At 40.3% G+C, this 14,025-nt stretch overlaps 1 protein-coding gene across 6 annotated transcripts in view; it reads right to left on the reverse strand.

The window, feature by feature from the left end:
* The window catches only part of ARID1B (AT-rich interaction domain 1B), a 336,705-nt gene that overhangs the window by 18,804 nt on the left and 303,876 nt on the right, over positions 1 to 14,025 (reverse strand). For all 6 annotated transcript variants that reach the window (XM_068151411.1, XM_068151394.1, XM_068151385.1 and 3 more), the window contains 2 exons: positions 9,539 to 9,748; positions 5,958 to 6,162 (listed from right to left, as the gene is read on the reverse strand). In XM_068151411.1, coding sequence (XP_068007512.1) covers positions 5,958 to 6,162; positions 9,539 to 9,748 — 415 coding nt within the window. The remainder of the gene's footprint in view (positions 1 to 5,957; positions 6,163 to 9,538; positions 9,749 to 14,025) is intronic.

Here is a 14,025-nt window from a genome sequence, read left to right on the forward strand (position 1 = left end):
AGTATGACATTGCCCAGCCCTGTGTATTTCTTTTATGGTGGGCTATTAAGCAGGAATTAAGTTCTTCCCTATCCTATCTATGCAAGAACTTAATCAATATCTAAAGCAAGCAATTTTTTTTCTTTATTTGTGGGCTGCATCAAGATAGATTTTTTATTATGAATATCAGTGTGTTTTATATAATCTTCTTAGACAAAAGTTTAAAAGCAAAAAGAAGGTATCTGAAGATATCCTGTAGAATGGGAATCATGCTGTTGTCCCTCTGAGATGGGTAGTGTAAAGGTTGATTAATACTTTTTACAACAAAACAGGTGTAGAGAAGATGAGAAAAAAACAGGAGTAAATTTATAATTCTGTGTTTGGCTGAAAACTGTGGCCCAAGTACAGCTTATGCACTGCAAAGTGAGGGCAACAAAATGCTGAGCTGCCGCTCATTCCCTGCACACTGTTTATTCCGTGCACTAACACAGACATTCCATGGAAAAAATGTCAACGTGACTGCATAATTAAGAGTTTATTGAACTGTATACGCACAAGGAAACGTAATTAAGGTTGCAAAGATTATATCACACTTTTGGCATTTCCCAGCCTTTGAGCACTTGACTTTGCATCGAAACAATGTATTTCAAACAGTTTTTAGATATATCATTGGACACAGATGCCTGCATGCACAGGTTAAATACAGACCAGTGATGTTCTTTCACACGTACATTTTACGCACACTGCTATCAGCAGTGTTTTCCAGTTAAAGACTAAAAGAACAGCCCTCTGCTCTATAAGGAAGTACCATATTATTTTGTCACGTTTCACCTTAAACTAACAATTGCTAAACTTCTCTATGAAATTTTTACTTCTATCCTTGCAGGGTTTTTATCATGGCAGATGGTTAATTTTGATTGTGGACGTTCTAAAACAGGAAATGTATCTTTAGAAGTGCTTCGCAAGCTTCAGTATTAAACAAAGAACTAAGGAAGAAGACAAGCAAAAATGTTCTCATAGAATAGGTAAATTTTTGTTACGTGGTTCTGTAGCTGACTTGGTGATGTCCAGGAAAAAGCCTGTGTGTACATAGCTACTGATTTCTTCATCTTCCATCTACATCTAAGCAACACTCATCTTTCAAGTGTCATAACTGATTTGTAAGAATATGCTTTTAACAATAGAAAATCCACATGAAATAAAATAAAAGGAACATCTTTGTCAATGAGAAGGTGAGGCCCTACAAACTCTTTCATAGTTCACTCAACAGCACGTGCTAGTCTTGCTCCTTGAAAAGCCTGCATGTCAGTAAGCAGTGCTTTTGGGAAAGACCTTTTATTTACCAGGACAGAAGTATGCAGTTAAAAAAACATTAAAATCTTTCTCTTGCCAGCATTTTTCCCTTCAGGAAAAAAAAAGGGAAGGAAAAAAAAAAAAGCAACCTCCGAAATTCCATTAATAAGAGGCCTGACATGCTCTCTAGGATATCCCTACCTTTTGCCAGAAGCTACAAATGTATACTCTAAAGTAAACAATGGAAAGGTTACTGAAGGTTAAGTACATTCACATACTTCAGAGTGAACAGCCAGCCACCATGCTGGGAAGATAATTTACACAGCATGAACCCAGTGCCCCAGTTAGGCCAGGCTGGGGGCCACTGGCTGTGGCAGGGCCCCCCGCGCAGGCACGGGTGCAGGCATGGGGGCACTTTTGTCTGTTCCCCACTGCACCCCTCCCAACACCTCACCCATTCATCTTCTGTGGGGATTCCCTGGCTGGCCTCATGACATGCTCCATGACATCACCTGCCTGCTAATAATAGCTCTTCAGTCAGCCACCCACCAGCAGAGACGGATGGGTTTGGTTACAGATGCACTCACTGAATGGCTGTGTTGTGTCCCTCCTGCCATCCCCCTCCCCAAGTCTTGTTCCTCTGCTGCCAAGGAAACACGGAACACACTCTTGGCGTGCTCTCATTGCCTCTTTCCAACACAGACCTACAATTTTCCAGGTTTGCTGTAATGAAATCTCCGCTGACATCAGGGCCAGCTGCTGAGTGTTACTTAGGAACATCCTTGCCTATACCACTGTGGCCATCCTGTTGATTCTGTATGGCATAAACACTTGATCTGTAAGTTTGGGAGTCATGCCTACATAACCACATACTGCAGCTAACAATTTTAGCATGACAGTACAGCACTGGAAAACAACTCCATGCTGATGATGTTTTGAGATTTGCTCTCCAGCACCCAGTAGTGCTTAGAATAATGCCCCTGGAATTCTTTTCCATTTAAAACTTGCTATGTAACTTGTGCATACTTTGGTCAAAACTATCAAACATGCATGACAGGAAGAGGGTTTTGTCTTTGCACCCATTTCTGGAAAGCCTTGAGTCCTAGAAGGATGCTTCTGAGCACCTACAATGCCTTTGTCTCTATAATGGATTTTCCTACACAGCAAAAAAAGCAGACAAGAGTTGACATGGACCTTGGCACAGACCCAGCAATCAGGACATAAGGCCAACAGGGTCCTCTAATAGTTAGCTCATCATTAGGCATCTGCTGCTGGTATTCACTGCTGATGGCATTACCTGACCCAGACAGAATTAAGCTGTGATACAAAGGCCTCAGCATACCACCAGCATGTCTCAGAGGAGTGCAAGCCATACTAAAACACATTCGGGGCCTCACCTCTCCCTGGGAGTTTTATGAAAGAAAGAAGAGGTTCTGACAGCGATATGAAGCCAGAACATTGATTAAAATAGGCAGCTAATCCTGTGTCTAATACCTTGGCTACTGTGAAAACCTCTGCTGAACAAAGCCAACAAGGCTGTCACTTGACTGCTCTACTCACTCCTTTTTTCAACTTTTTATAATTGCTGACAGTATTCTGAATTGCACTGTACATAGCATGCATTTTTTCACTCCTTTACATGTCATTTACCTTATTAATGACGTTGTAAAAACCAGAAATGATGGGAGAATCCAAAATACCGTGCTCCAAGCAAATGGAATAACACATGGACCCAGATCACTGCCTCACAGTCCCATAATTTGACTTACACAACACATCCTTTCCCCTAATGGGTTCTTCTATAGGAATCTCCTCACTATGGTTGTTGCACTATTTCCCAGCATTCCTGCTATGACTGTATTTTAAAGGTCATCTGTGAGACAGTCACATAGTCATCCCTTGGATGTGAGACATCTGCAAGAACTGATTTGCTCTAAACTGCGCTTCAGCGTGCTCCTGTCTTGCTAAACATCTGCCTGGGAACTACATGTACACAAGAGTTGGATTCTTCTGCATACCAAGAAGGCTGCCAGTCCCTATGTATTCTTATGAGGAATTGAAATACTTAGATTTGAAAGTTTTATGAAGATCAGTGGATTTTTAAAATCTCAAGACTAACTTCATAGCATCAGCTGGTCAGCACTGGACAATACGTAACTCTCCCCACTCAGATAAGTCCTGCTGCTTTTTTATGAGAATTACTTTCAGCCCTAATACCATAACTAGATCTCTGCCAACATATTTGGCTTCCGAGTAGCTCTGCTTATACTGAGCTAACTGCACAACAGAAGCTAATGGTTAAAGCAAGGACCTTTGGAAGCTACTGTTTCTTCTTGTACTGGGCTCCCTGTTCCCTCTGAATGCCAAAGAGTAACTGATTATCTAAACTACATCGACAACTTTACTTCTTTTGTGCAGTTAAAATGTTAATGTTGGAATATACTAAAGAAAAAGGAGCAAGAAAAAAATAGGCAGCTATTAATGAGAACAGGCTTGTACTCTCTGCACCATCTATACCTCAGCGGGATTTCATGTACTAAAGCTGGTACACACTGGGAAAGCCTTTCTCTATACAGAAGTGCAGTCCCATTCAATGACATGAGCTCTTTTCTTGCCAGCAAAACAAACCTTGAGATCTTTCCTTGCTTCCCCCTCACTATGTCCTGCTGTGCTTTTATTTTAGAAAAATAGTTTCAGTTCTCCTCATAGACAGCTTGCTTGAATGTTACAATAAATTCTAATTTGGATTTTGCCATTTTCATCCATGGCATCATGACATAAGAGAACCCTGTAAAAGTGGTGCGTTTGATGTGTCTATTCTCTTGTTTTGGTTTTATGTATTCAAATAATGTCTCTTCATCTCAAAATTCAGTCAATGTATGGTGATCATCCCCAAGCCAACTACTGAGAGCAGTGCTGCAAGAAGGGTAATGGAGGTGAGAAACCAAAGAAAAAATACTCTTTCATTTTTAGTACTGCTAGTTTCAGAAACAGATTAATTTCCTCTTCACCATCCTTAACAAGTCTAAAAGTTTCAGCTACCTTTATCAGCCTTCTCAGAAGGTGATAAGCATGTCCAACCCTTTTTTCCCCCCCAACAGTGCATATTCAGGACACTCTATGTGCATTTAAGGCAGATAAACATTCGGACAATGGGCTTCACTTCCGGTACCAAGTGTTTTTCTGTAAGTTCTTCTGAATTCACATTGAAAATTAACCTGGATATTGTCCATATTAAACAATTGGCAATGAGGTATCAAATAACCCTAGGTGTTAACAGGGTGGAGGAAATATTTAAGTTATTACACAGAGACATGTACCTAAGAAGATTTTAACCAAATACTCCTGCAAATCACTGCACTGAATACACCCGGCTGAGAAAAATTCAAGCCTTATCGCCGTTATTTTTTCCTGTACTGACAAAGCACTATCATAAGAAATGATCTTGTAAAGGCCAGAACTGTATTATATGATTATAGAAGTCTTTGCAATTTTCTGTTATCCATGATAGGATATTGGAGCCATGCAGCCTGCAAATTGTCTGCAAAGCTTGCTGGATCCCTGACTTGCCACTTTCCATTTTCAGCCAGTGAACTGCACTAACAGAAATCAAGTTATTTAATGTTTTCCTAAAACTGCCTTCTAATGCAGGAAACTGCTGCAAACAATCAAGGAATTATATTCTCTTGGCAATAACAGAAGGTGGTCTGCCTGATAGTAACTGTGAAGGCAGTTCACAAATTTTGTCTCATTATTTTGCTGGCCAGAAAAGCCTAATAACCAGCAAATCGAAGGAATTTTCCCCTCTTCTATGGGTAGTCCATCCAGAAGTCAACATTATAGACTAGTAAAACATCTTTCCTATGTACTTAAACTGTTTCTTCTTAAGAATTTTTCTGCCTTGAGTATCAGTTATGACTATCAAATCAAAGTAAAACAAATTTAGAGAGAAAATAATGTGGTTGTAAGTGCCACATTGTACAAGAACAGATAAAATGCAATTCTAGTTTTTCAGACAAGAAGATAAAAGACTGTGATGGCAATTGCTTATCTGACATACAGGACTATCAACAAAAGAACAGAGCATGCCTCCAAACTATGGGGTCTGCAGTGGGCATACACCACACTCTCAACTCTACCCATCGGCCACACAGTCACCATGAGCTGTATCAGAGCAGACAAACCAGCTAAGAGCCACTGATCAGTCCAGCATCTGCAATCGTGACTCCAATTGAAGCTTTATGAGCCAACAGTTGTGTTGAAAATGCAGCTTCAGAGTCACAGAAAGGAAATTGCAAGTACTAAACTGATCTTTAGACAAAGAGAGGCTGCTTTCAGTATTGGCTGACTCCTGTCTTACAGTTGCAAGCACATCTGTGCAGAATGCTGTTCTTTTTACTATGTTGATATAGCTGTGAATATTAAGTGTATGCTGGTGCACGTGTCTTTGTATGTTAGAATGAGCAATGACAAAGTAGACACATGTCTGTGGGTGGCCCTTCAGAGTTCAATCTGACTTGACTCAGGAGCTAGTTCCAAGTTTGAAAACAAGATGACAACGATGTATTTATTGCTGTCATTTGTCCAGCATTAGCAAGACACACCTCTAAATATATAAATTGCAACCTAACATCGTTTGCGTTCAAAAACTGGTTGTGTAAGAGGCTGCAGTATTTTTGACTTACCAGGAGATGGCGGCTGAATCTTAGGTTGTTTCTTAGTATCTCCAGTGCTGAAGACTTCTGGAGGGGGCTCCTCCCCTCGCTCAATCTTGCACTCGAAGGCAAACAGGTACTGAATGTATTGTTTTTTCAGGGAGCTGGCTGCACTGCTCGAAGTGCCGACATTCAAGGTGGTTGCCAGCTCACGCCACTTCTTGTTTTTATTAACCTAGCAAAATAAATGGCAGAATCATTGGTTTGCAGCACAGTGGGTTGTTTAATGCAGGAGACATAAAGAAGAGGGGTGGGAAGAAAGGGACCCCCCCCCCCCAACCACTTAATGTCTTGGTTTACATTTTTGTTTTCCTCTTTTAACTAATGCTCATTACTCCCACACGCAGTAATGCATAGCAGCATTTACAGTTATAAAACCATTAAGGACCTGCTGATAGCTACATAAAATCTTTGCTTGTGGAGTCTTCTGCATGGTGCATCTTTTAAATGCCTCTCACTCTTCCAGGGCCTATCCTCCTCAGTTAGCAATCCATCTCCAAGCAAATTCATGCTCATTGTCCTCCACTCCAACACCCACCCACACACCCTATTCTAATTAAAAAGCAAGTTCTAAAAATTAATGTAGAAAGCACTACCAGGATTATGCTGCAATTTAAGTGTCTGAACATTGTATGAAGAATAATTTTTTCTCCAAAATAGCCACCATCTGTCAAACAGTTCAGCCTATCAGTCCTGGTTCCAGTCCTTTCACTTCAGGGTGTCTTGCAGGGACAGATCAATGATCCCTTGGCTAGATGAGAGGCAGAGTGAAGTAAGGCCCCTTAATTAATTAAGGCAGACTTCAAACACACAGGGCTAGTCCAGTGATACTCTGTATTACAGAGCTGACTGCACAACTCTACTGTGAGTCTTGTTTGCAGTGTAACACTGAGAATATTGAAAGACTCTGTTCATGAGTTCCTCAAACACAGCTGATCTGTAATAATGGTAAAGTTAATTTGTCATTCTGGATGATGCCACTGGCTTGCTCAGTTGCATGACTCAGAGCAGCCAGTATTTTCGCCTTAATACCTGATGCCTCGAAGTTCATTCAGACAGTTGTATAATTGCTAGGTATGATCCATAGAGGAGAGGTAGCACTGAAATACATGAGCTTTAAACATCTGAGGTTCTCGGCTCTTGTTGGGGAAGAACCTGGATTCCATGATGACTGCCACTGGCCCTGAGGCCTGAGATTTTAAGGACTCCAACTTGTATAGCCACAAAGGTTATCGTTAGCCATACTGTTCCTAAGCCTGCATTCCAGCAAAGGAAACATTTCTTAATATTTCTCTTGGTGTTTAATAACACTGTAAGTGCTGCTGGTCAGCAAAAATCTTTTGAGGATAGCATTAATAGCAAGCAGAGTATTTTTATTTCTCTGGTACATCCTGCAAGAATCCAGGAGTTAAAGTAGATGAGGTTTTCACCAACTGCCCCTATTGAGGCTTGAAATCCACTTACACAGCCCTTTGTGCCTACTGACTTAAAGCTAAGTGGTGCGTAATGAACACATTGCATAATGCAAACAGAAACATTCATGCCTAAATGCCCAGTGTATCGGTATTTAAAAGAAGACTGCCAACAGCTGGTCTGTTCATGTTGGGACCCCATCAATTCCAGCTATTCAGAGAATATGCACCACTGCTGCACAGCTCCAAGCCCTGTCACTCACTTTACAAGATGTGGAGTACAGCAGTTGGAGAACAGCTTTTTAGGAGAGCATTACAGAGCTGCATTTAAATAAACCTCAGCAAGCAAAGCTCTGCACCTCTCAGTAGCCCCAGATAAACATACGTTTATGTGTGGACACCAGCAAAACCAGGAGCCTTTACTGTAAGAGCCAGTATTTACCACTACTGAAGCACACATATTTGTAACTACATCTCTTTAAAAAATGAGTCTAAGTGAACAGCATTTATTCTTTGGCAATGCATAACGTCTGTCACTGCAAATCAACACTGAGTGTCCCAAAATAAAATAGATTTCCATAATAAGCAAACATGAATGACTCTCCAGAATATCCCGTCTGCCCCTCATCTTGCTTAATTTTTGATGCTAAGAGTCATACTACGGGCACAATCATACTGCATGAGGCTGAGCAGCTGCATGATACGATTTACTTGTAATAAAGTTTCTGAGCTAAAAGTAATCAAATCTTTATGATGCTGGGGGCCATGAGCTGATCACTAAAGATGTCAGGATAACATCTCTTACCCATAGACAGCATTTAACAACTGGCAAGGTGAACTATATTAGGTTTGTCTGCCTTCCTTTAATAACAGGAACAGTTAAAAATCTCTGGACTTAAAGGGCCAGTGATCTAATTTAGTAGTGTGATTCAAATTCTGTGTTGTGAGGTACACTGTTAAAAAAAAACACATTAAGAATGATACTATTTTTGTTGGATATCTTTTTCTTGGACTAACTACACAGGTTACTAAAATGTGCTCTCTTTCTGAGGATCTAATTTGTTTGCCATATCTTTTAGTTCAGATTTTGTAAGTAGTGTAAAATGATATACATTATTAAATGTTGCCTATTTTATAGGAAATATTTCATACACATATTTGCCTGCACAGCTATGTTTAAAATCTCATCTTGCAAAGCACTGAACACACACATACACACAAAGGCTCTAAAATCCACAGGAATGATGGGTCTCAGCACTTCACAGTAGCTTCTAGTACCGAGTCAGAGTTAGCACCTCAATGCCAGGGTTGCTTTGTAAAAGCATTAGGCAAGGACTTAGAATACCAGATCTGAGGCTGCAAATACTGGTCATTTTCTTCTGCCTTCCTTTTTGATGGTGCTAGACAGTGAAATATTTAGTTTCTTAGAGAAGTCATGAGGAATTTCCAAACATCCCTTTGTAAAACTTCCAGTTAACTGGTGAGAACACAATCCAAAGCTTCTCCCATCTGTGACTTTTTCATTCTTAGCTCTTCCTGCTTTCATTTTCCTTCATTTCAATTAAGTAACTCACCTTTTCCTTCTAATCACTATGCTCATAAGGTAACCAAAAATATCCTCCAAGCTTTTCCGAACACAGGGAAAGCACAATTTGTGTCTAAGAAACAAATGTACCACACAGAGACACTCAAGAAATGAAAGGTTTGGGACGAAGGACTGTGTTTCAATAATGTATCTGCCCTCCTCTGGAGACATTAATGGATTCATTCTAGAGCAGTATCCCTATCTGGGAAGGATGGATTTCAAAATCTCCTTTTCCTTTCAGCTCTATAATCCATTTCTTGTTTGTAACTTTGATCCAACAGCCTTTTCTTCTTTTCTTAGTGGCGATACTGGATTCTCCTGAACAGGTAACAATTTAATCTGTCTATAGCAACAGCCAATTTTGATTCAAACTACAGAGTTTTAGGGCAGTTATGCAGCCCAAAATGAACTCCAGAGAAAAATTAAACCACAACACTCTGTTTTCTTCAACAATGTTCTCAGGGTTGAAAAAGTAGTGGTGTAATCAGCAGGAAACAGTCTAGAAAACAATACATGTTGACTTTTCAAGGGGTTCACTTTCAAGCACTTCTCACCTGTGCTAAACCTCCAATCTCTTTGACACAGACATAGAGCCTGAACAGGTCCAGGGGCTTCTTGCCCACAGCTGGCAGACTGGCCACAGGCGTGCCCCTCTCCTCCATGAAGGTGAGGTACCGATCTACCCACATCTTGCGCTCCGGTTCATTTCCTAGCTCATAGACTTTAGTGATCTTCTCTCCAGTTGTGGTAGAGGAACTCGATTTCTAAATTGCAAGAACAAAAAGAGTTGGGGAAAGGGTGGGGAGGGGGAGGGAAAAGAAAGTAAGAAACTCACGACATTGAAAAAGAGAAGATGTCAAACAAACTAAAGCTATCACACAACAGTCAGGAATGAAGGCTACTAGTTCAGGCACAAACAATACATTCTGTCTGTGTATGGAAAATTCAGCTTTTTAAAATAAAGGGCCCAAACTCCCCATTTTGATATTTCTTTCACTGATCTGAACTTTGGATCCCAGAAGGCAAGTTTCTGATGTTGCCTCGTGTCATTTTAAGAAGAGGTTATCTCTCACCAGTGCTTCTCATCCACTTATTTCAAAGTGCTTTACAAACATTAATTTTGGTAAAATTAAAATCAGATTTGTTCCACACAAGTTTACATAATCTAAAATACATGACAGATTGACCCTCTCATCTTTGCCCCAAAAAGGGACTAGAAAGCCTGAAGATCTTCCTCCAGAACTTGAACTGCACAAAAATAGCCTAATCGTGAACCATGGTAAAGTAGTACACTGAGTAGTACTCTTCAGAGAGTCACAAATGGTTATGTTTTACTAAATCTTCACACCACTGCTGGCTAAAAAACAAGATCAGCAAGAGTGCCTACAGTACAAAGACATTGGTGGCAATACTCTTGTGAACTGCCAATTGGAGTCCTGAGCCAATAATGTTTACAAGTAACTACTACTCTCCTTCCTTGAAAGAGGACAATAAGATAGCCATCTCACATGTCCTACCTTGCAAAAAGAACGTGCATTATGACCTAGGGAAACCCAGGGTTGTCAGCAATCAGAGCTGAACCACCACCAGGAAAAAAAGCAAAAGAGAAAAGAGCAAGTCTTTCTCATGTGGCAGAAATGCAAGAGTGAACCTGTTTTCCTCCTGCTATTTGGGCTTTATAGCTATCAAAAGCTCATGTTATCTTGATGCTCTCTACTCTGTGTGGAGATGGCAGAAAGTACTAAGGCTGAGACACAAGCTGTAACTTCTCACAACATCTTTTCTTTGCAATATAACCCTGTGAGCTGGGCTCTGTGCCATGTATGGATGTTCTACACTATTGCCAAGCTGCCTCTGATCTAAAGCAGAGAGGGGCTGCTGCTGCTACTGCAGGAAGACCTTCCTGCTGCAGAAGGTGAAGTGATTTGCTCAGCATTGGAAGATGGGAGTTGTTCAGAATTAAATGCAAGAGAAAATGATTGATATAAAACTTTGGGAAAGGAGCCAGATATATGAAGAGAAACATATCCTTCATGTCTATATAGTAAAATCCTAAACTTCCTTGCTGACTGCAGTAGACACTTCTTTAAACTCATCTAGTCAATCACTCTTCCCTTCCTTTGCCTTTGCCTCACTTTGAACAGGAACAGCACTATTCTGAATAGGAAATTATTTCTAGTTCAACAGCTCTAACAAAGACTCTAGCTGTACCTCACAGATGCTGCTGAACTACCCACTTTGTCCATGTCCCCAGTTAGCACTGGTGAGGACTGGCACTCAACACCAGGAAAGATACAGTAGGGTAGCATCCAACTGCCAACGATTTTAAAAGCATTGCCATCATTCATCTTGCATGTTAGCCTGGAAAATATGACAGGCTCTGTATCATCCTCCAGCCATTAGCTGAAACTTGGCAACACTGGAGAAGAGCCAGGAGGAAAAAAGGACATGAAGCCAAAGGGGATGACCCAGCAGTTCCATGAGCCATTGCTGTTCTTTCTACTGAATGGATATTAATTTTAACTAAATAGCCTCCTGTAAAAATTTCAGCCTTGCTTCCTGATACTGTAACTTCCACACAGAAGTTGTTCATATAGACAGATATGATTACCTTTCTTAGAAAGGATGTGCACTCCTGAATGTACTCGAGCCAGATTCAGTTGAGTTACAACTCCTACTGAAGCCAGAGCAAGGCTCAACTTGTTTTAATACTAAGTGGCTGGCAGAAAAGTATTTTGATGTAAGCCCTGCAGATTATTCAATGAATGCACAAACTGATTCTATAGCAGCAATCAGTTTACTCCAAGCATCACTTGCTGTATATCTGAGTGTTCAAGAAAATCAGTTTAACTCTTCTCAACAAATACACTTTCTCAAAGATATTTTGGGGGCTGGGTGGAAAGAGGGAAGAGGCAATACACATTTGCTACTAATCTGACTACAGTGAGAACAGATACATGATCACACAGGCTTGAACAGCTGAATGAACTGGAGCTACCCCTCTCCCAGCTGCAGTAAGAACAAAGTTACTCTGCTGTTCATCACATTTTAATGTCACTTACAATGCTACAAAAATCATAAAAACGAAGGTGGAAAATGTCAGCTTTCACTCAGCAAACTTTGTAGGCGCTTCTATTCTAACACAGGAGGTAACAAAAGAATTTCTATTTTTCTTTTATGGTAGTCCACAAGTAAGAATGTTCAGCTTTACCAGTTTCACATTTTCGTTTTTACATAAGACTCTTTTTTTTTCCAAATCAGATTCAGAGCAGAATGGAAACAGTTAAGAATTTTTCATGCTAGGTTTTCCTACTGTACATCTCAAATGACGCTGCTTTTCAGCAGTGTGGCAGCAGGCTCTAAAATGACAGTATAATCTGAAAACTTTTCACGGCTTACAGAAGGTAAGAAGTGTTTCTTACTGTGTGAGCTTTCAGGTTGTCATGCTTTGTAAAATGGGTGCAATTTTCCTCTAAAATGAAATGTTAACTTTAGAAGAATGCACTGGAGGAAAGAATGCTATTCCTCAAGAGTAAAGATCTTTTTCTCTTCTGTATTTTTACAAATGTAAACATATAAAAATGACAGATGTACTCAAGCTAGTCTACACAGAAATAAACTTCAATTCCACATGGGCAGGTTCAGCTGGAAGCCTAAATTTGCCTATAGGTAAATGTTAACCCTCAGAAAATAAGGGTTTATTACAAAATGGTCCCATTAGCAGATTGTTAACTAAAATGAGCACATGCCAGGCAATGCTGGAAGAATGGAGACTATGAGGTTTTCTTCTGTTAAGTTTGTTGATAAAAGAATGCTAGTGCAAGCCTGTGGTATACACCTTCACTGACTTAGCTGTATCCTACTTCTGCCTTCAGTCCCCAGCATTCTTTTGTGTGACATGACTGGCCATGATTAAATGGGTGCCTATAAAAACTCACTAAATATGTGCATACCAAAGCCAATTCTTGTATTAACTATACTGAACCTCAGACTTTATTTTCAATACACCTACCACCTTTTGAAACTGTATTATGTACAGACTCTTCTATGGTGAGTCTGCAGAATCCTTCAGCAACTGCAAATTTCTGTAGGAGTTCTTTTCACACTAAGGCAGTGGGTAGTTGTTTCTGTACATATCTTTAAGTGTCTATATTTATAGAATGAACTTCCCCCACTTCAATAAAGAATTTGCCAATAATAGACTTATTACTTAGACCTATTTTACTACAGAACAGAGTGTGCGTACACAAGCAGCAGAAACTGCCAAAGTCCAATCTCTGGCAGAGGCTTTTTCAGGACACAATCCACTGTCAAGATTTCCTCCTGAAGAACTCTGCAAACCCCTCATAGCTAGCACCATGTACCATGTACAGTACTGTTCAGGTGTTTTCACTGTCATGGGTACCTATGGACAGTGAACAGCATTTTATGGGCTTCTCATAAGCTATGTTTTACGCACATTGCAGCAATCCTGCACATTTTACACTCACACTTGAAATTCATCTTTTAAAGAATTTTAAAGCTGCTTCACTGCTATCAGAGTTGCACACTAGGTATGAAATTAGCATAGCAGAAGTGTCCTTTTACTGGTGTAAGCAAAGAGCCCTCAAAACATGAAGTTCAACAATTCTTTCTCATGCCTCACTTTTATATAAAACTGCTGAAAGAGAGGATCCACTTACTAGGATCACAGGGATACTGTGAAGTGAATCACAGACCATTCACCCTTGCTTTTATCCTCTGCTGGAACAGAGAAGTTGTAGCACGTGAAGCAGCTTTCGGATTTAATGAACAAATTCAAGCCGTTTTCAAGTGCAACAAAATGCCCACAATCAATTGTACCAGTCTACGCTAGGCTCCCCCTGAAGTCAGTGAAGTTATCCAGTACACGGGCCTTCAGAGGCAGAAAAGGATGAGCTCATTTACAGCACTTATTTTTCTCCTGTTGCAAAGAACCATATTTATCAGTATCTGTGTACCAAGATAACTGAAGCTAAAGATGCTGCAGCGTTTGGAGAGAAGGCTATTCAGAAGGAATTTA

The sequence above is a fragment of the Melanerpes formicivorus genome, unplaced genomic scaffold (assembly GCF_026170545.1).
Source record: "Melanerpes formicivorus ecotype bairdi unplaced genomic scaffold, bMelFor1.0.p_v2 SCAF_2, whole genome shotgun sequence".
NCBI lineage: Eukaryota > Metazoa > Chordata > Aves > Piciformes > Picidae > Melanerpes > Melanerpes formicivorus.